Source organism: Delphinus delphis, chromosome 14 (assembly GCF_949987515.2).
Source record: "Delphinus delphis chromosome 14, mDelDel1.2, whole genome shotgun sequence".
Taxonomy (NCBI): Eukaryota; Metazoa; Chordata; class Mammalia; order Artiodactyla; family Delphinidae; genus Delphinus; species Delphinus delphis.
In genome coordinates, this window is record NC_082696.1 from 59,961,388 (window position 1) to 59,980,944 (window position 19,557).

Sequence of the window (19,557 nt, forward strand, 5' to 3'; positions counted from 1 at the left end):
TCATATTTTCTATTTCTTTCTGGTCTAGTTTTGGGAGGTTGTACATCTCTAAGAGTTTGTCCATTTCTTCCAGGTTATCTATTTTATTGACACATAGCTGCTTGTAGTAATGTCTTATGATCCTTTGTATTTCTGAGGTGCCCACTGTAACTTTTTCTTTTCTTATTTTATTGATTTGAGCCCTGTCCCTCTTTTTCTTGATGAGTCTAGCTAAAGTTTTTCAACTTTATCTTTTCAAAAAACCAGCTTTTAGATTCATTGATCTTTTCTGTTGTTTTCTTCATCTCTTATTTCATTTATTTCTGCTTTGATCTTTATGATTCCTTTCCTTCTACTAACCTTGGGTTTTGTTTTTCTTTCTCTAGTTGCTTTAGGTGTAAGACCAAGTTGTTTATTTGAGATTTTTTCTTGTATCGCTATAAACTTCCCTCTTAGAAGTGCTTTTGCTGTGTCCCATAGGTTTTGGATCATCATGTTTTCATTTTCATTTGTCTCTAGGTATTTTTTTATTTCCTCTTTGATTTCTTCAGTGATCCATTGGTTGTTTAGTAGCATATTGTTTAGTTTCCACATATTTGTGGTTTTCAGTTTTTTTTTCTTGTAGTTGATTTCTAATCTCATAATGTTGTGGTCAGAGAAGATGCTTGATATGATTTCAATTTTATTGAATTTACCAAGGCTCGTTTTCTGGCCCAGCATGTGCTCAATCCTGGAGAGTGTTCCATGTGCACTTGAAAAGAATGTGTACTCTGCTGCTTTTGCATGGAATGCTCTATAAATATCAATTAAGTGCATCTGATCTAATGTGTCATTTAAACCTGTGTTTTCCTTATTGATTTTCTGTGTGGATAATCTGTCGATTGATGAAAGTGGGGTGTGAAAGTCTCCCAGTATTATTGTTGATTTCCCTTTTTATGGCTGTTAGTATTTGCCTTATAAATTGAGGTTCTCCTATGTTGGGTGCATATATATTTACAGTTGTTATATCTTTTTCTTGCATTGATCCCTTCATCATTATGTAGTGTCCTTCTTTGTCTCCTGTAACAATCTTTATTTTAAAGTGTATTTTGTGTGATATGAATACTGCTACTCCAGCTTTCTTTTTTTTTTTTTTTGCGGTACACAGGTCTCTCACTGTTGTGGCCTCTCCCGTTGCGGAGCACAGGCTCCAGACGCACAGGCTCAGCATCCATGGCTCACAGGCCTAGCCACTCCGCAGCACGTGGGATCCTCCCAGACTGGGGCACGAACCCGTATCTCCTGCATCGGCAGGCGGACTCTCAACCACTGCGCCACCAGGGAAGCCCTCCAGCTTTCTTTTGAGTTGCACTTGCATGGAATACATTTTTGCATCCTCTTACTTTCAATCTGTATGTGTCCCTAGATCTGAAGAAGGTCTCTTGTAGACAGCATATATATGAGTTTTGTTTTTGTATCCATTCAGTCAATCTGTGTCTTTTGGGTGGAGCATCTAATCTACATTTAAGGTAATCGTCGATATATATGTTCTTTTTTTTTCAACTTTATTTCTTTATACAACAGGTTCTTTTTAGTCATCCATTTTATACACATCAGTGTATACATGTCAACCCCAATCTCCATATTCATCACACCACCACCCCCTGCCACTTTTCACCCTGGGTGTCCATACGTTTGTTCTCTACATCTGTGTCTCAGTTTCTGCCCTGCAAACTGGTTCATCTGTACCATTTTTCTAGATTCCACACATATGCATTAATATACGATATTTGTTTTTCTCTTTCTGACTTACTTCATTCTGTATGACAGTCTCTAGATTCATCCACATCTCTAAAAATGACCCAATTTCATTCCTTTTTATGGTGGAGTAATATTCCATTGTATATAATATACCACATCTTCTTTGTCCATTCGTCTGTCGATGGGCATGTAGGTTGCTTCCATAACCTGGCTATTGTAAATAGTGCTGCAATGAACATTGGGGTGCATGTGTTTTTTTGAATTATGGTTTTCTCTGGGTATATGCCCAGTAGTGGGATTGCTGGGTCATATGGTAGTTCTGTTTTTAGTTTTTTAAGGAACTTCCTTCCATATTGTTCTCCAAAGTGGCTGTATCAATTTACATTCCCACCAACAGTGCAAGAGGGTTCCCTTTTCACCACACCCTCTCCAGCATTTGTTGTTTGTAGATTTTCTGATGATGCCCATTCTGACTGGTGTGAGGTGATACCTCATTGTAGTTTTGATTTGCATTTCTCTAATAATTAGTGATGTGGAGCAGCTTTTCATGTGCTTCTCGGCCATCTGTATGTCTTCTTTGGAGAAATGTCTATTCAGGTCTTCTACCCATTTTTCAATCAGATTGTTTGTTTTTTTAATATTGAGCTGCATGAGCTGTTTATATATTTTGAAGATGAATCCTTTGTCCATTGATTCATTTGCAAATATTTTCTCCCATTCTGAGGGTTGTCTTTTCGTCTTGTTTGTAGTTTCTTTTGCTTTGCAAAACCTTTTGTTTCATTAGGTCCCATTTGTTTAATTTTGTTTTTATTTCCATTACTCTAGGAGGTGGATCAAAAACGATCTTGATGTGACTTATGTCAAAGAGTGTTCTTCATATATTTTCCTCTAAGAGTTTTATAGTGTCCAGTTGCATTTAGGTCTCTAATCCATTTTGAGTTTGTTTTTGTGTGTGGTGTTCGGGAGTGTTCGAATTTCATTCTTTTACATGTAGCTGTCCAGTTTTCCCCGACTGTCTTTTCTCCATTGTGTATCCTTGCCTCTTTTGTCATAGATTAGTTGACAATAGGTGTGTGGGTTTATCTCTGGGCTTTCTATCCTGTACCATTGATCTGTATTTCTGTTATTGTGACAGTACCATATTGTCTTGATTACTGTAGCTTTGCAGTATAGTCTGAAGTCAGGGAGTCTGATTCCTCCAGCTCCATTTTTTTCCCTCAAGACTGCTTTGGCTATTTGGGGTCTTTTGTGTCTCCATACAAATTTTAAGATTTTTTGTTCTACTTCTGCAAAAAATGCCATTGGTAATTTGATAGGGATTGCATTGAATCTGTAGATTGCTTTGGGTAGTATAGTCATTTTCACAATATTGATTGTTCCAATCCAAGAACATGGTATATTTCTCCATCTGTTTGTGTCATTTTTGATTTCTTTCATCAGTGTCTTATAGTTTCCTGAGTACAGGTCTTCTACCTCCTTAGGAGGGTTTATTTCTAGGTATTTTATTCTTTTTGTTGCAATGGTGAATGGGATTGTTTCCTTAATTTCACTTTCTGATCTTTTGTTTTTAGTGTATAGGAATGCAAGAGATTTCAGTGCATTAATTTTGTATCCTGCAACTTTACCAAATTCACTGATTACCTCTAGTAGTTTTCTGGTGGCATCTTTAGGATTCTGTATGTACAGTATCGTGTCATCTGCAAAGACTGACAGTTTTACTTCTTCTTTTCCAATTTGTATTCCTTTTATTTCTTTTTCTTCTCTGATTCATGTGGCTAGGACTTCCAAAACTATGCTGAATAATAGTGGTGAGAGTGGACATCCTTGTCTTGTTCTTGACCTTAGAGGACATGCTTTCAGTTTTTCACCATTGAGAATGATGTTTGCTGTGGGTTTGTCATATATGGCCTTTATTATGTTGAGGTAGGTTCCCTCTATGCCCACTTTCTGGAGAGTTTTTATTATAAATGGGTGTTGAAACTTATCAAAAGCTTTTTCTGCATCTATTGAGATGATCATATGGTTTTTATTCTTCAGTTTCTTAAAATGGTGTATCACATTGATTTATTTGCATATATTGAAGAATTCTTGCATCCCTGGGATAAATCCCACTTGATCATGGTGTATGGTCCTTTTAATGTGTTGTTGGATTCTGCCACTCCCTTCTGGCTTGTAGAGTTTCTGCTGAGAAATCAGCTGTTAACCTTATGGGAGTTCCCTTGTATGTTATTTGTCGTTTTTCCCTTGCTGCTTTCAATAATTTTTCTTTGTCTTTTACTTTTGCCATTTGATTACTATGTGTCCTGGCCTGTTTCTCCTTGGGTTTATCCTGTATGGGACTCTTGGTGCTTCCTGGACTTGGGTGGCTATTTCCTTTCCCATATTAGGGAAGTTTTCGACTATAATCTCTTCAAATATTTTCTCTGGTCCTTTCTCTCTATCTTCTCCTTCTGGGACCCCTATAATGCGAATGTTGGTGCATTTAATGTTGTCCCAGAGGTCTCTTAGGCTGTCTTCATTTCCTTTCATTCTTTTTTCTTTGTTCTGTTCCGTGGCGGTAAATTCCACCATTCTGTCTTCCAGGTCATTTATATGTTCTTCTGCCTCAGTTATTCTGCTATTGATTCCTTCTAGTGTGTTTTTCATTTTAGTTATTGTATTGTTCATCTCTATTTGTTTGTTCTTTAATTCTTCTAGGTCTTTGTTAAGCATTTCTTGCATCTTCTTTATCTTTGCCTCCATTCTTCTTCCAAGGTTCTGGATCATCTTCACTATCATGATTCTGAATTCTTCTTCTGGAAGGTTGCCTATCTCCACTTTATTTAGTTGTTTTTCTGGGGTTTTATCTTGTTCCTTCATCTGGTATATAGCCCTCTGCCTTTTCATCTTGTCTATCTTTCTGTGAATGTGCTTTTTGTTCCACAGGCTGCAGGATTGTAGTTCTTCTTGCTTCTGCTGTCTGCCCTCTGGTGGATGAGGCTGTCTAAGAGGCTTGTGCGAGTCGCCTGAAGGGAGGGACTGGTGGTGGGTAGAGCTGGCTGTTGCTCTGGTGGGCAGAGCTCAGTAAAACTTTAATCCGCTTGTCTGCTGATGGGTGGGGCTGGGTTCCCTCCTTGTTGGTTTGGCCTGAGGCGACCCAACACTGGAGCCTACCTGGGCTCTTTGTTTGGCTAATGGTGGCATCTGGGAGTGTTCACACCAAGGAGTACTTCCAGAACTTCTGCTGCCAGTGTCCGTCCTTATGGTGAGACACAGCCGCCCCCCGCCTCTGCAGGATACCCACCAACACTAGCAGGTAAGTCTGGTTCAGTCTCCTGTGGAGTCACTGCTACTTCCCCTGGGTCCTGATGCGCACACTACTTTATGTGTGCCCTCCAAGAGTGGAGTCTTTGTTTCCCCCATTCCTGTCAAAGTCCTGCAATCAAATCCCACTCGCCTTCAAAGTCTGATTCTCTAGCAATTCCTCCTCCCGTTGCGGGACACCCAGGTTGGGAAGCCTGACCTGGGACTGAGAACCTTCACTCCAGTGGGTGGACTTCTGTGGTATAAGTGTTCTCCAGTTTGTGAGTCACCCACCCAGCAGTTATGGGATTTGATTTTATTGTGATTGCGCCCCTCCTACAGTCTCATTATGGCTTCCCCTTTGTCTTTGGATGTGGGGTATCTTTTTTGGTGAGTTCCAGTGTCTTCCTATCAATGATTGTTCAGCAGTTAGTTGTGATTCCGGTGCTCTTGCAAGAGGGAGTGAGAGCACATCCTTCTACTCCACCATCTTCAACCCTGTACAATACGTATGTTCTTACTGCCATTTTGTTAATTGTTTTGCATTTGTTTTTGTAGGTCTTTTTTCTTCCCTTCCTCTTCTGTTCTCTTCTCTTGTGATTTGATGACTGCCTTTAGGGTTTTATTTGGATTCCTTTTTCTTTTTTGTGTGTGTATGTATTGTAGATTTTTGGTTGGCAGTTACCATGAGGTTTTGATATAGCCATCAAGATTGTTTTAAGTTGCTGGTCTTTTAATTTCAAATGGATATCCAATATCCTGCTTTTGTGCTCTCCTCTTCTCACAGTTGCTGGTTTTGATATCGTATTTGTGTGCAGATGATTTCCTACCTTTACTGTATGTTAGCCTTTACCGGTGAGCTTTCCCACTCATAATTTTCTTGTTTCTAGTTGTGGCCTTTTCTTTTCCACCTAGAGAATTTCCTTTAGCATTGGTTACAAAGCTGGTCTGGTGGTGCTGAATTCTCTTAGCTTTTGCTTCTCTGTAAAGCTTTTGATTTCTCTGTCCAATCTGAATGCGAGCTTTGCTGGTTAGAGATTCTTGGTTGTGGGTTCTTCCATTTCATCACTTTAAATATATGGTGCCACACCTTCTGGCCTGCAGTTTCTGCAGAAATCAGCTGATAACCTTATGGGAGTTCCCTTGTATGTTATCCGTTGCTTTTTCCCTTGTTGCTTTTAATATTTTCTCTTTGTCTTCAATTTTTGTCAGTTTTATTACCATGTGTCTCAGTGTGTTCATCCTAGGGTTTATCCTGCCTGGGACTCTCTGCACATCCTAGGTTTGGGTGACTGTTTCCTGTCCCATGTTAGGGAAGTTGTCAGCTATTATCTCTTCAAATATTTTCTCAGGCCCTTTCTTTCCCTCTTCTCCTTCTGGGACCCCTGTAATGTGAATGTTGGTGCATTTAATGTCCCAGAGGTCTCTCAGACTGTCCTCATTTCTTTTCATTCTTATTTTCTTTATTCTGTTCTGTAGCAGTGATTTCCACCATTCTGTCTTCCAGATCACTTATCCATTCTGCCTCAGTTATTCTGTTATTGATTCCTTCTAGTGTATTTTTCATTTCAGTTATTGTATTGTTCATCCCTTTGTTTTTTCTTTAGTTCTAGGTCTTTGTTAAACATTTCTTGTATCTTCTCGATCTGTGCCTCCACTCTTTTTTTCCGAGATCTTGGATCATCTTTACTGTTATTACTCTGAATTCTTCTTCAGGTAGATTGCCTACCTCTACTTCACTTTGTTATTCTGGGGTTTTATCTTGTTCCTTTATCTGGGACATATTCCTCTGCCATCTCATTTTGTCTTTCTGTGATTGCAATTTCTGTTTCACAGGCTACATGTTTGTAGTTCCTGCTTCTGCTGTCTGCCCTCTGGTGGATGAGGCTAAGAGGCTTGTACAGGCTTCCTGGTGGCATGGACTGGTACCTGCCCACTCGTGGCTGGTGCTTGGTCTTGTCCCTCTGGTGGGATGGACCATGTCAGGGGGTGTGTTTATCAGCTACCTGTTTATTCGGGAAGACTTTAAGCACCTCTCTGCTGATGTGTGGGTCTGTTTTCCTGCCCTGTTGGTTCTTTGTCCTGAGACGTCCCAGCATTGGAACTACAGACTGTTGGTTGGGGCCAGGTCTCGGTGAGAAAATGGAGGCCTCCAAGAGGACTCACGGCAATGAGTACACCCCAGACTACCACCGCCAGTGTCCTTGTCCCAGCAGTGAGTCAGCCGCCTCCTGCCTCTGCAGGAGACCCTCCAATATAATACTAGCAGGTAAGTCTGCCCCACTCTCTCATGAGGTCACCACTTCTTCCCTGAGTCCTGACGTGCACAAGACCCTGTATGCGCCCTCCAAGAGTGGAGTTTCTGTTTCCCCCAGTCCTGTGGAATCCCTGTGGTCAAACCCTGCTGGCCTTCAAAGCCACACTTCCTGGGGCCTCCTCCTTCCATTGCCAGACCCCCAGGCTGGGGAGGCCTGAGGTGGGACTCAGGACTTTCACTCCTGTAGGAGAACTTCTGTGGCATAATTATTTTACACCCAGCATATATGGGATTGGATTTTATCGCAGTTGCGTCCCACCTACAATCTAGCTGTGGATTCTTCTTTGTCTTTGGATGTAGGGTAACTTTTTAGGTAGGATGCAGTGTTTTTTTGTCAGTGGTTGTTCAGCGGTTACTTGTAATTTTGGTGCTTCCGTAAGAAGAGGTGAGCTCACATCTTTCTACTCCACCATCTTGTCTCCTCTCTTTCCTGTAATTTTCATCCTGCTGATAGGTACTCAGGAATTTCTACTGTCTAATCAATATCTTCTCATAAACACTATTCCAGTCTCTCATCTTTCTTCTCTGTTGGACATTCTTCCAGCAAGTAGTAGAGAAATGGCTTCCTTTTGAACACGTAGCTAGTCTCTCCAACCATCAACATATTTACTTATAGTGAACCAAAATAAATAGTTCTGTAGTCACCAAAAAAACAAGTATTTGAGATTGTGCAACCATAGTTTAGAATGAATGGTAATGTAAACCATAACCAGTTGTGAATAACTAAAATGAAAGTCTCTTATCAATGAAGACTTTCATTCCAAGCATCTCTTTAAGTGACAATCCATATGCTTATATGAACTTATTATCTATAAACAATAAAGGCTCTTAAAAGCCTTTTTCAAATTTATCTGTGCTTTGTGAGACTACTGTGCCAGCCAAGGGAATAAACACCGCATTTGCAAAATTACTGATTGATTTGGTACTTCAAAATGACTACTGGAACACAGAACTTTTCATAATGCTAATTTTTTAAAAAAGCAAATATAGTAGAATATTTTACTGTCCAGTCTCAGAGATGAAATTTATTCCACTAACATAGGCATTGATTAAAACATTTAAGAATCACATCTTTTTTAGAATCACTGTAGTTCTGAGGCTACTCTAGAATATCCTCTGGTTTAAGATATACACATGTACCTCACCTCTTCATCTTTTGAGGACAGATTTGTTTGGGAACAACCAGAAGTCATGAAGCGTTAATTAGTGTATATGATTAGTGACCATTCCATCTTGATTTCTATTCCTTCATCTAACTGAACATTACAATTAGTAGAAATATACCCATACGTATATTTAAAATTTGCATCTTTTTAATAAACCCAAACTTGCTTCTATTGAGTAAGTAGTCAAATGAAGGGTCCCAAACCACTTAAAAACCAGGGTCCCAGCATTACAGATCCCTGCCTATTGCTCAGTTCAGTGTTCTACAGTTCTGAAAAGAACAAAATAAAAAGAAACCCCAAAGACAGTGACTGACAAATACATGCACAGATGAAAGACTGGAAGCCCTCCTTGAAAGAAAATAGTTTGCTTGTTTGTTGTTATCCAAAAGATAGGACCAAACTCTAGTACAAGGTAGACTTCAGTTAACTAAAGACTCCCATAAAGAGTTTCAAGATTTTTCAAAGAACTAATTTGTGCCTTTGATAATTTTTTCTACTGTATTTTTGTTTCCTACTTCATTATTTTCCTATCGTTATTATTCTCTCTTCTACTTTGAAGGTTTTTTTGTTCATGTTCTAACTTATGCTATATGTATCCCACATGCTTTGCTATGTACTGTTTTTATTATCCTTAAGTTCTGGGTATTTTTTAAACTTCCATTAGGACTTCTTTAACCCATGAGTTATTTAGCAAAGTAGGAGTTTATTTAACTAACTTTTTAAGTTCTAACTTAATTATATTGTAGTTAGATATTATAGTCTACATACATAATACTTAATTTTTAAGTCTTTGTAGCCTTAACCCTAGTACATGATTGGTTTTTATAAATGTCCCATGTACACTTGAGGAAAATATATTCTGGAACACTCCCCAGGATATATGTTAGGCCACAAAACAAGTCTTAAATTTATTAAGATTAAACTCATATCACACATCCTTTCCGACCACAATGGTATGAAATTAGGAATCAGAAGAAGAAAACTGGAAAATTCACAAATATGTGAGGATTAAATAACATGTCACTGAACAACGGGTCAAAGAAGAAATCAAAAGAAAAATCAGAAAATACCTTGAAGCAAATGAAAATGTAATGTAACATACTAAAACTTATGGGATGCAGCAGAAGCTGTTGAAAGAGAGAAGATCATAGAGGTACCTACGTTAAGAAAAAAAAGTTCAAATAAATAACCTAAATTTACACTAGGAACTAGATACAGAAGAACAAACTAAGCCCAAAAGTTAGTAGAGGAAGGAAACAACAAAGATCAGAGTGGAAATAAATGAAATAGAAACTATAAAAAGACAATAGAAAAGGTCAGTAAAGCTTAAACCCACTTTTAAAAGATAAACAAAAATAGGTAAACCTGTAGCTAGACTTACCAAGGAAAAAAGAGAGGACTCAAATAAATTAGAAGTTAAGTCAGAAAGAGAAAAACAACTATCGTATATTAATGTATATATGTGGAATCTAGAAAAATGGCACAGATGAACCAGTTTGCAAGGCAGAAATAGAGACAGATGTAGAGAACAAATGTATGGACACCAAGAGGGGAAAGCGGGGGGGTGGTGGTAGGATGAATTGGGAGATTGGGATTGACATATATACACTACTATGTATAAAACAGATAACTAATAGGAACCTGCTGTATGGCACAGGGAACTCTACTCGCTGTACAGTAGAAACTAACAACATTGTAAAACAACTATACCCCAATAAAAAATGATAATAATAAAACTGCTAATCAAAGAAGAAAATAAATAAATTAGAAATGAAAGAGGAGACATTAGAGTCAGAGGAACACCCTGGATACTCCAGAAGCCAGGAAATAGAGACACATTAAAAATAATATTTCTAAGATTGATGTCGAAGAGTGTACTGCCTCTGGAGATTGGCCAAGATGGTACAGTAGAAGACCCTAAGCTCACCTCCTCTCACAGGCACACCAAAATTACAACTATTTGCAGAACAACCATTGATGAAAAAGTTTGGAACCTACCAGAAAAGACTTTCTACAACTAAAGATATAAAGAAGGTACCACACCGAGATGGGTAAGAGAGGCGGAGTTGTGATTTAGTCAAGTTCCATACCCACAGGTGGGCAACACACAGTGGTGAGAGTAATTACAATTGCAGAGGTTCTTCCAAAGGAGTGAGGGGTCTGAGCCCCGTGTTGGATTTCCCAGCACAGGGGTCCTACACTGGGAAGATGAGCCCCCAGAGCATTTGGCTTTGAAGGCCAGCAGCGCCTACTTTCAGGAGTGCCTGAGGACTGGAGGAAATAGAGACTTCACTCTTAAAGGGTGCACATGAAATCTTACACTCCTGGTCCTAGAGCAGAAGCAGTAATTTGAAAGAAGCCTTGGTCAGACCTACCTGCTTATCTTGGAGTGATCTCACAGCTCACCCTGTGAACACAGACACTGGAGGCGGCCATTCTGGGGAGCTCATTCTACCTCATGGACACTGGTGCTGGCAAGCGCCACTTTTTAATCCTCCCTCTACCTTTTTAGCCTTGGGCCCCAGCCCTACCCTGGCCCAACAGACTAGGTACCAGTGCTGGGATGCCTCAGGCCAAGCAGCTAACTGAGCAGAGACAGCTCCACCCATTAGCAGAAGGGCTGCCTTAAAACTCCCTGAGCCCAGAGCTCCCTGGACATGGCTCTGCCTACCAGAGGGCTCAGGACACAGCCCTACAAACTAGTACACAGACACTAGATATGGGGCCCCTAGGGCCCTCCACCCAGAGATGCTGGGACACAGTGGGCAGCCCCAGAAATCCCTGGGCCTTTGCAACAGCCTCTGGTGAGCCTCTCTAGTCTCAGGACCACTGTTAACCACCAAGGGGGTGAACATGAGCCACAATACAACCACAGCCCTGCAGGCTGTGGAACTGGCCATTCCACCAGCAGGCCAGACCCTGCCCTCACACTGGCTGGGCCCTGGCCTTGCCCATTAGCAGGCCAATACAAGCTTCAGGACAGCCCAGACCCTGCAACCAACTGTGTTAGGAACTAGCCACAGCCACCAGTGGTTGGACAATAGCTCTGGAACTCCTGGGCCCTGCAACCAGTTCCCAGAACTCAGTTCTGCCCACCAGTAGGCCAGCATTAGGCCCAGGATCTGGCTTCATCCACCAGTGGGCAGGCAGCAGCCCTGAGGTCTTCTGGACCCTGACTCCATCCTCCAGTGAGCCACAGCAGTCAGCCCGTCACAAAAGAAGGACCCATGCAGCCCATATAGGGGCACCACTAGAGCATGTAGCTCTGGTGATGAGAGGGGTGTGTGCTGCCAAGATGCATAGGACATCTCCTACAAAAGGTCACTTACCCAAGGCTGGGAACTGTAACCAACCTACCAGACACAGAAAAATTTTAAATGCAAGTTAGGCAAAACAAGGCAACAGAGGGACATACTCCAAATGAAGGAACAAGATACAAACCCCAGAAGAATTAAGTGAAATGGATAGGCAATCTACCTGAGAAAGAGTTCAGGGTAGTGACTGTAAAGATGATCAAAGAACTTAGGAGAAGAATGAATGCACAAAGCAAGAAGTTAGAAGGTTTTTTTTTTGTTTTTTTGTTTTGTTTTGTTTTTTCCGGTATGCAGGCCTCTCACTGTTGTGGCCTCTCCCGTTGCGGAGCACAGGCTCCGGACGCGCAGGCACAGCAGCCACGGCTCACAGGCCCAGCCGCTCCGCGGCATGTGGGATCCTCCCGGACCGCGGCACGAACCCACGTCCCCTGCATCGGCAGGCGGACTCTCAACCACTGCGCCACCAGGGAGGCCCAGAAGTTTTTAACAGAGTTAGAAACTATAAAGAACAACCAGAGATGAAGAATACAATAACTGAAATGAAAAATACACTAGAAGGAATCAACAGACTCTATGATACAGAGGTATGAATCAGTGAGCTGGAAGACAGAGTAGTGGAAATCACTGATGCTGAACAGAAAAAAGAATAAAAATAAATGAGGACAATTTAAGAGACCTCTGAGACACCATCAATCACACTAATATTCGCATTATAGGGGTCCCAAGAGAAGAGAGAAAGGGGCTGAGAAAATACTTGAAGACGACATAATTGAAAACTTCCCTAATCTGGGAAAGGAAACAGTCACCCAAATCCAGGAAGCACAGAGTCCCATACAGGATTAACCCAAAAAGGAACACACCAAGATACATTGATTAAAATGGCAAAAATTAAAGAAAGAATATTAAGAACTGCAAGGGAAAAGCAAAAAGTTGTACACGAGGGAACTGTCATAAGGCTATAAGCTGACTTTTTAACAGAAACTCTGCAGGCCAGAAGGGATTGGCACAATATATTTAAAGTGATGAAAGGGAAAACCCTACAACCAAGAATACTCCACCCAGCAAGGCTCTCTTTTAGAATTAACGGAGAGGTCAAAAGTTTTACAAACAAGCAAAAGCTAGCAGAGTTCAGCACCACCAAACCAGCTTTACAAGAAACGTTAAAGGAGCTTCTCTTTTCTATTTCACTTAAAAGGCCACAACTAGAAACATGAAAATTATGAATGGAAAAAGCTCATCAGTAAATGTAAACAAACGGTTAAGGTAGGAAATCATCCACACAGAAAGCCAGTAGAAAAGTTAAAACACAAAAGTAGTAAAACTCATTTATATCCACAATAAGCAGTTAAGGGATACACAAAACAATGTGATATAAAACATGATGTCAAAAACAGTAATCATGAGGGGAATACAAATGCAGGGTTGTTAAAATGCATTTGAAATTAAGAGATCAGCAACTTAAAACAACATGTATGTTTTAAAACTATGTACACACACACACATACACAGATTGCTATATATAAACCTCATGGTAATCAAAAATCTACAATAGGTACATAGAAAAAAAGAGAAAGGAATCCAAACATAACACTAAATATAGTCATCAAATCACAAGAGAACAAAAGAAGGGGGAAGAAAGATCTACAAAAACAACCCCCCCAAAATTAACAAAATGGCAATAGGAACATACATATTGATAATTACTTTAAATGTAAATGCACTAAACACTTCAATCAAAAGACACAGAGTGGCTGAATGGATACAAAAACAAGACCTATATATATGCTGCCCACAAGAGACTCACTTCATATCTAAACACACGCATACACTGAAAGTGAGGGGATTGAAAAAGATTTTCCATACAAATGGAAATCAAAAGAAAGCCAGTGTAGCAATACTTATATCAGACAAAACAGAGTTTAAACAAAGACTGGTACAAGACACACAGAAGGGCATTACATAATGATCAAGAAGTCAATCCAAGTAGAAGATATAACACTTCTAAATATCTATGCACCTAAAATAGGAGCACCTAAATACATAAAGTGAATATTAACAGACATAAAGGGGGATAACGACAGTAACACAATAATAGTAGGGTATTTTAACATGCCACTTACATCAGTGAACAGATCACCCAGACAGAAAATCAATAAAGAAACACTGGACTTAAATGAAGCATCAAACCAGATGGACTTAATAGCCACATACAGGACATTCCATCCAAAAGCAACAGAATACACATTCTTTTCAGTTGCACATGGAACATTCTCCATGATAGATCACATGCTAGACCACAAAACAAGCCTTGGTAAATTTAAGAATAGTGGAATCATATCAAGCATCTTTTTATGACTACAACTCTACTAGAATAAAAATTAACTGTAAGAAAAAACTGCAAAAAACACAACCCATGGATGCTAACCTACATGCTACTCAACAACCAGTGGATCACTGAAGAAATCAAAGAGGAATTAAAAAATTACCTGGAGACAAATGAAAATGAAAACATGATAAAAACACCTACAGAACACAGTAAAAACAGTTCTAAGCGGGAAGCAATACAAGCTTCCAATCGTAAACAACTACTACTCACTTCTGCCAGGAAAGAACACCACCTTCATAGGTGGCATTTGTTGAATGAATTGTAATACAGAAAATAAGAAAATGGTATAGAAAGGAGACATTTGTAAAGTTTTGCAGATGTGAAAGTACTATTACCAAGATTTCTAGATGTTTTGGTTTAAAAGAAAGGAAAAAGCATTCCACTTTCCCTATTTCCAGTATAACATGTTTCCAAAGCTCACTGCCATCTTTATTTTCAACAGGGCTCCATCATTTATTAGTTAGCATCTTTAGGATGCAGGATGAAGTTTAGTGGCTGAACTAGCTGCACAAAGGAAGCTCAATCTTTTTCCTACCTGTAAACATCTCTCCCTGCAATAGCAGCATTGCAAAAATAACCTCACTGAACCACTTGAACAAACTCCAAAAGGAACTTAAACCACTCACCTGGATGCAAGCCAGAGGCTCGTTTGTCCAAATCGAATATCCACCCACTAAATATATTCTCTCATTATGGACAGCAACTCCAGATTCATTTTGGCCTAAAGTAAAGAGAAGTGAATAAAAGAGGAAAAATAAATCCATTTCCTTGCATGTCTTCATTAACCCTTTTGCCACTGAAGGATACAATTTCCCTCTGTGGCACACTTGTATATTCCACAGGATTTCTGCCTCAACTAATCACTGTCTCCCAGTTCTCAGAGGGAAGAATTAACCACTCTCAGAGAATGACTCTGTGTTGGGTCAGAATCCGGCCATAACACTTAATAGCCAGCCAAGTTAGTAAATACAGCATTAAATACAGCAATAATCCACATAGAACTAAATTTTATACTATGTTGTATGCCATTAGTTGATATGGTATATTTTAGGAATGCAAAACACCTCTTGTACTACAAATGCTTTTAAGCAAGTGCTTACATTTGTAATGGCTGCAACCGCAAGAAGCCAATAAAACAGAGCCATGCCCCTAGTGTGCCCCAAATGAAGATAAATGAGAGAAAAGATTGATAAAGTTACTACCCTTCTTTTCTTTACATACACAACAGTTTTAAGACTATATTAAAGTTCCTGAGCTGGGACCAGCCTGGGTAGTCCCTAGATACTGACACGCCAAAATGATGAAAGGTTCCTCCCCCACTTAAAAAAGAAGATAGAATAACTCACTACTACATATTCTTCCCTGGAGGCCATCAGAGAGTGAGATAGTCTCTTTTTATTGATGGGCTGACACAGGATTGACTCGGGTAACAAATAAGCTGGATCCTATAGCAGACAGAATCACAGATCGAGGGACCAAGGGGCTAAGGTACCACTACAGCAACTTAAGAGTTAAGTGCTTGTAGGTGGGCCTCAAAGATCATTTTCGCAAAAACAGGAGCTCAATACAAAGCATCTGAACCTCTCACACTGGTTATGCCCCCACTGTGGCCTCCGTAGCAGCAGCTGTGAGTGATTGAGTGCCCACTCAGCATATTAAAGTGTCTTGAGGCAACAGTCCAGCCCACCCGTTCGAGTTTGCGATTTTCCTACTAGAGCAGCCTAGAAGGGATCTTAATCACGTAGGCCGAAAAGGGAGGACAAATTTTCAACTTCATAAAAAAAAGTCAGGGGTAAGCTGTTCGCTGCTTTCATTTTATTCCCCTGTGGGATGAGTATGGTCCCTACCTAGTGCTACCCCGTGGTAATGCTTGGGTGCGTCTGTGTGGCCAGAAGTGCTGCCAAACCCCCATGCACGGAACATCTCTAAGGTTTTGTCTTTAGGAGAATACAGGCAGAAACGATATTTGACACTGACAAACAATGAAGACCATTCTGCACTCGCAAGAAATAAGAGGACTAAAAGTAGTGAGAAGTAAAAAATAAATTGCTCCTGTAAAGAGTCATTACCTCTTTCAACACCCGGTTCCTCCTACTTATACCAATGTTCCTACATGAATACTGATAGACAATAATGGACCTGACACGTCTCTCTCGGCAACGTGAAAACACACACAAAGGTAACACAGGCCCTGAGAAACCAGATGTTCAGCCACCTGATTGAGTCCGATTTTGTGAGATAAACAATGCACACCCTTCTGGGTAATAAGAGCAAGTTGTTCTACCACCATGCACTTAATATTTACAGCTGCACTACGGCTATCTAAGAAAACAAGTACGGCAACTTCCTGAATCTCTGCTTTTCCCGATTTACTCAATCAAAGGTACTTGCCAGTCAACAGGTTAAAATTACAACGCGTCCACTGGTCAGCGTCCATGTTGTAGGCATCTATATGCCGCACGAGGACCCGGTCGTTATTGTAGTCCAGGTCATTGCCTCCAAGAACATAAAGCTTCCTTTGAACAGCAGCCATGGAATGGTAGACCCGCCTCTGCAGCATGGGGCTGCGGCTTATCCACTTATTCTGAGACAAAAAAAGAGAAAAAAGAAACTCAGGTGAATTCTGTTAAGTGGAGACCTCCAGGGCAGAAAACAGCAGTGCCTCATTAGTAGTGGGGACTCTAATGTTGGTCAATCACATTCTATTTGAATGTTGTTTATATACTTTGAAAGGTATGGGCTTCTTGCCTGAGAACAAGTGCAGAAGAGCCCACATGTTCTAACTCTATTTGCAACTTACGTAAGGCATTTCCTCTTCCTTGGGTTGCATTTTGAATTTGTAAGGGGAGCATATGGGAATTTAGAAGTTTTCATGATTGGTTATTTCTCCCAATTGAGAGAACTTACTCCTGCAAATGACTTAAGAGTACAAGTGCATGGTTAGGTATACTGTGTATAGTGGTATAATGATAACAAAACAGGCTCTGGATCCAGAATGCCTGAGTTTATCATCTGTGTGTGACCTTGGCAATTTACTTAACCTGTGTGTGCCTGTTTCCTCATCTGTAAAACAGAGATAACAGTACCCACCTGACAAGCCTTTTGTGAAGAGTAAATGAGCTGATACACCTAAAGCATTTAGAACAATGCCTGGCACATATGTCCAATAATATGCACTTTTAAAAAGTTATTGTGGGGGCTTCCCTGGTGGCACAGTGGTTGAGAGTCCGCCTGCTGATGCAGGGGACACGGGTTCGTGAGGATCCCACATGCCGCAGTGCGGCTCGGCCCGTGAGCCATGGCCGCTGAGCCTGCGCGTCCAGAGCCTGTGCTCCGCAACGGGAGAGGCCACAGCAGTGAGAGGCCCGCGTACCGCAAAAAAAAAAAAAAAAGATTTGATTCAGCAACAAACCCCTCACAGCCTTTAATATATTTACACTCACATCTTCAGCAGATTGGGAAAGGTTATTTCCAGGCACATGGTTGTCTGTTTTGTTAGAAGACCAATGTTCTGTGGTAACTTTAGGGAATGGTGAAACCTCTAATTTTTGGTTCTAGATCACTCTCAGGAATGAGAAAGGTATGCTCAACCCCTCTCAAATAAGGCTCCTATTTAAAATATAATGTAAAAATAGATGAAAATCAAATATGACTTTAATTTTAAATCTCAGCTAAGTAATGGTCAGGTAAGTAAACCTTACCATTTTCTTTTTACATAAACACTAAACATACAGGAAGAACATAGATTATTTCTTTTTGCAGAGAAAAATTTGGATTTCGACCAGAAAAATCGTATGATGGTTTGAATACACAGAATTTCAGTTCACAGAGCTGTAAAGGAAGAAGGAAAAAAGAAAGTTTTGTATAAATATTGGTCCATTCACTATTGGCTTATCGACTGGCTCATTTGTAATTTCTCTTTTAAAGACACACTAACATGAGAAAAAGAAAATGGTTTGTCCAGTTTTTTAAGGCTTGAATTTATCTGCTCCCCCCTTTTTAAACATGTCACATTAAGAACCTCCTTCCAATTAAATGTATCTTTAATAAAACAGTCAAACCTTTCTTTCAGATATTCTCTTAAGAAATATCTTTAATACATTATGCATGAGTGGATTTAACTCAAGACTGATGATGCTTTCCTTAGGTGCTTTCTAAAATGAGGCAACCCATCACAGTACTAGGAATCAATGTTTCCACTAGCAGTCCAGTCCCCTGCCACAGGACTATGGATGCCATCTGGTTTGCAAAGCCTGACTGCATCCCCTGATTATATCTTTAGCTTCCTTCACTGCCGTGCCTGCCAGGTGAGCCGCCAACCGCTGCAAAGGCAAAGAAACAGAGAGGCCTGGTGGGGTCATTCCTAATAAGCTAGCGTGTGAATACTAATCAGTGCTGGGGAAGCAGAGGTCACCCCAGCCTGCCTGTTGGCAGGTAGCGATGTGCTCTGTGGCAGATGGCAGGCATTATCGACTCTCCACAAAGGCCTAGAAGAGAAATAAGCACCAGGGCTGAATGATAGAGTTATTGAGATTCTGAGCAAGATGCAAGCAGATGTGATGTTTGCCAGTACCCACCGTAAACAATATGCCAGCAGAATTTTTAAAAAGAGCATGTGTGTACAAACATGAAACAGAACTCATCTGAGAAATGTTAACACCTTCCTCTTTAACCACGTGTGCACCAAACTTAAGCAACTGCAATTAATGATCCCTCTTGGGACATCCGGCCCAGGGACATGTGGTCTCTGAAACCTACAGCCTCTAATGACATCAGGAAACACTTGCAAAGACAGAAATACCTTCGCTAAACTCAGAATCAAGTAATTGTTAAAATTAAAAAATACTAAATAGACTGAGGTCACTCTGAACATATATTTGATGGCTAGTCCCAACCCAGAGTGCCAAAGCCAACCGCCAACCTGTTGTTTTGTGTTCCATTATCTTCAGCTGATGAAGATGAAACCTCCTAATCAAATCATTCTGGAATATTGTCAAAATCATGAAAAATACTTATATTACCAAAATCATAGAAATGACAAAATTCAGCAAACATGTGCCACAGTTACAGATACTTTGGTAGAAGGAAAAGAGAATAAAAATAGTTCTTCTTTTGGGGAAAGAAAAGTCATTAAGTGTGCATGAAAAGTGGATAGAAGGGACAGCCACCATCAAAATACTCCCAGTGCAGGCCCAGCTCTTAGATGAAAAACATGCGCCAACTCTTCAGATACTTCTCCTTCAGATTTGTCCTACACACTGTCCTGGGATACGTTGACTATATAGAGTTAAATAAAAGTTATCACTTTATTTGGGAATAAGGAAACCATAAGCACGTTCCCCTCCGAGAATGACAGGCCTTCTAAAAGGATGT

The 19,557-nt window shown here is 40.3% G+C and overlaps 1 protein-coding gene across 2 annotated transcripts in view; it reads right to left on the bottom strand.

Moving 5' to 3' along the window:
* KLHL32 (kelch like family member 32) overlaps positions 1–19,557 on the bottom strand; it is a 231,872-nt gene that overhangs the window by 7,359 nt on the left and 204,956 nt on the right. For both annotated transcript variants that reach the window (XM_060030213.1, XM_060030212.1), the window contains exons 9-10: positions 16,576–16,768; positions 14,811–14,905 (exon numbers count right to left, since the gene is read on the bottom strand). In XM_060030213.1, the coding sequence (XP_059886196.1) occupies positions 14,811–14,905; positions 16,576–16,768 (288 nt within the window). The remainder of the gene's footprint in view (positions 1–14,810; positions 14,906–16,575; positions 16,769–19,557) is intronic.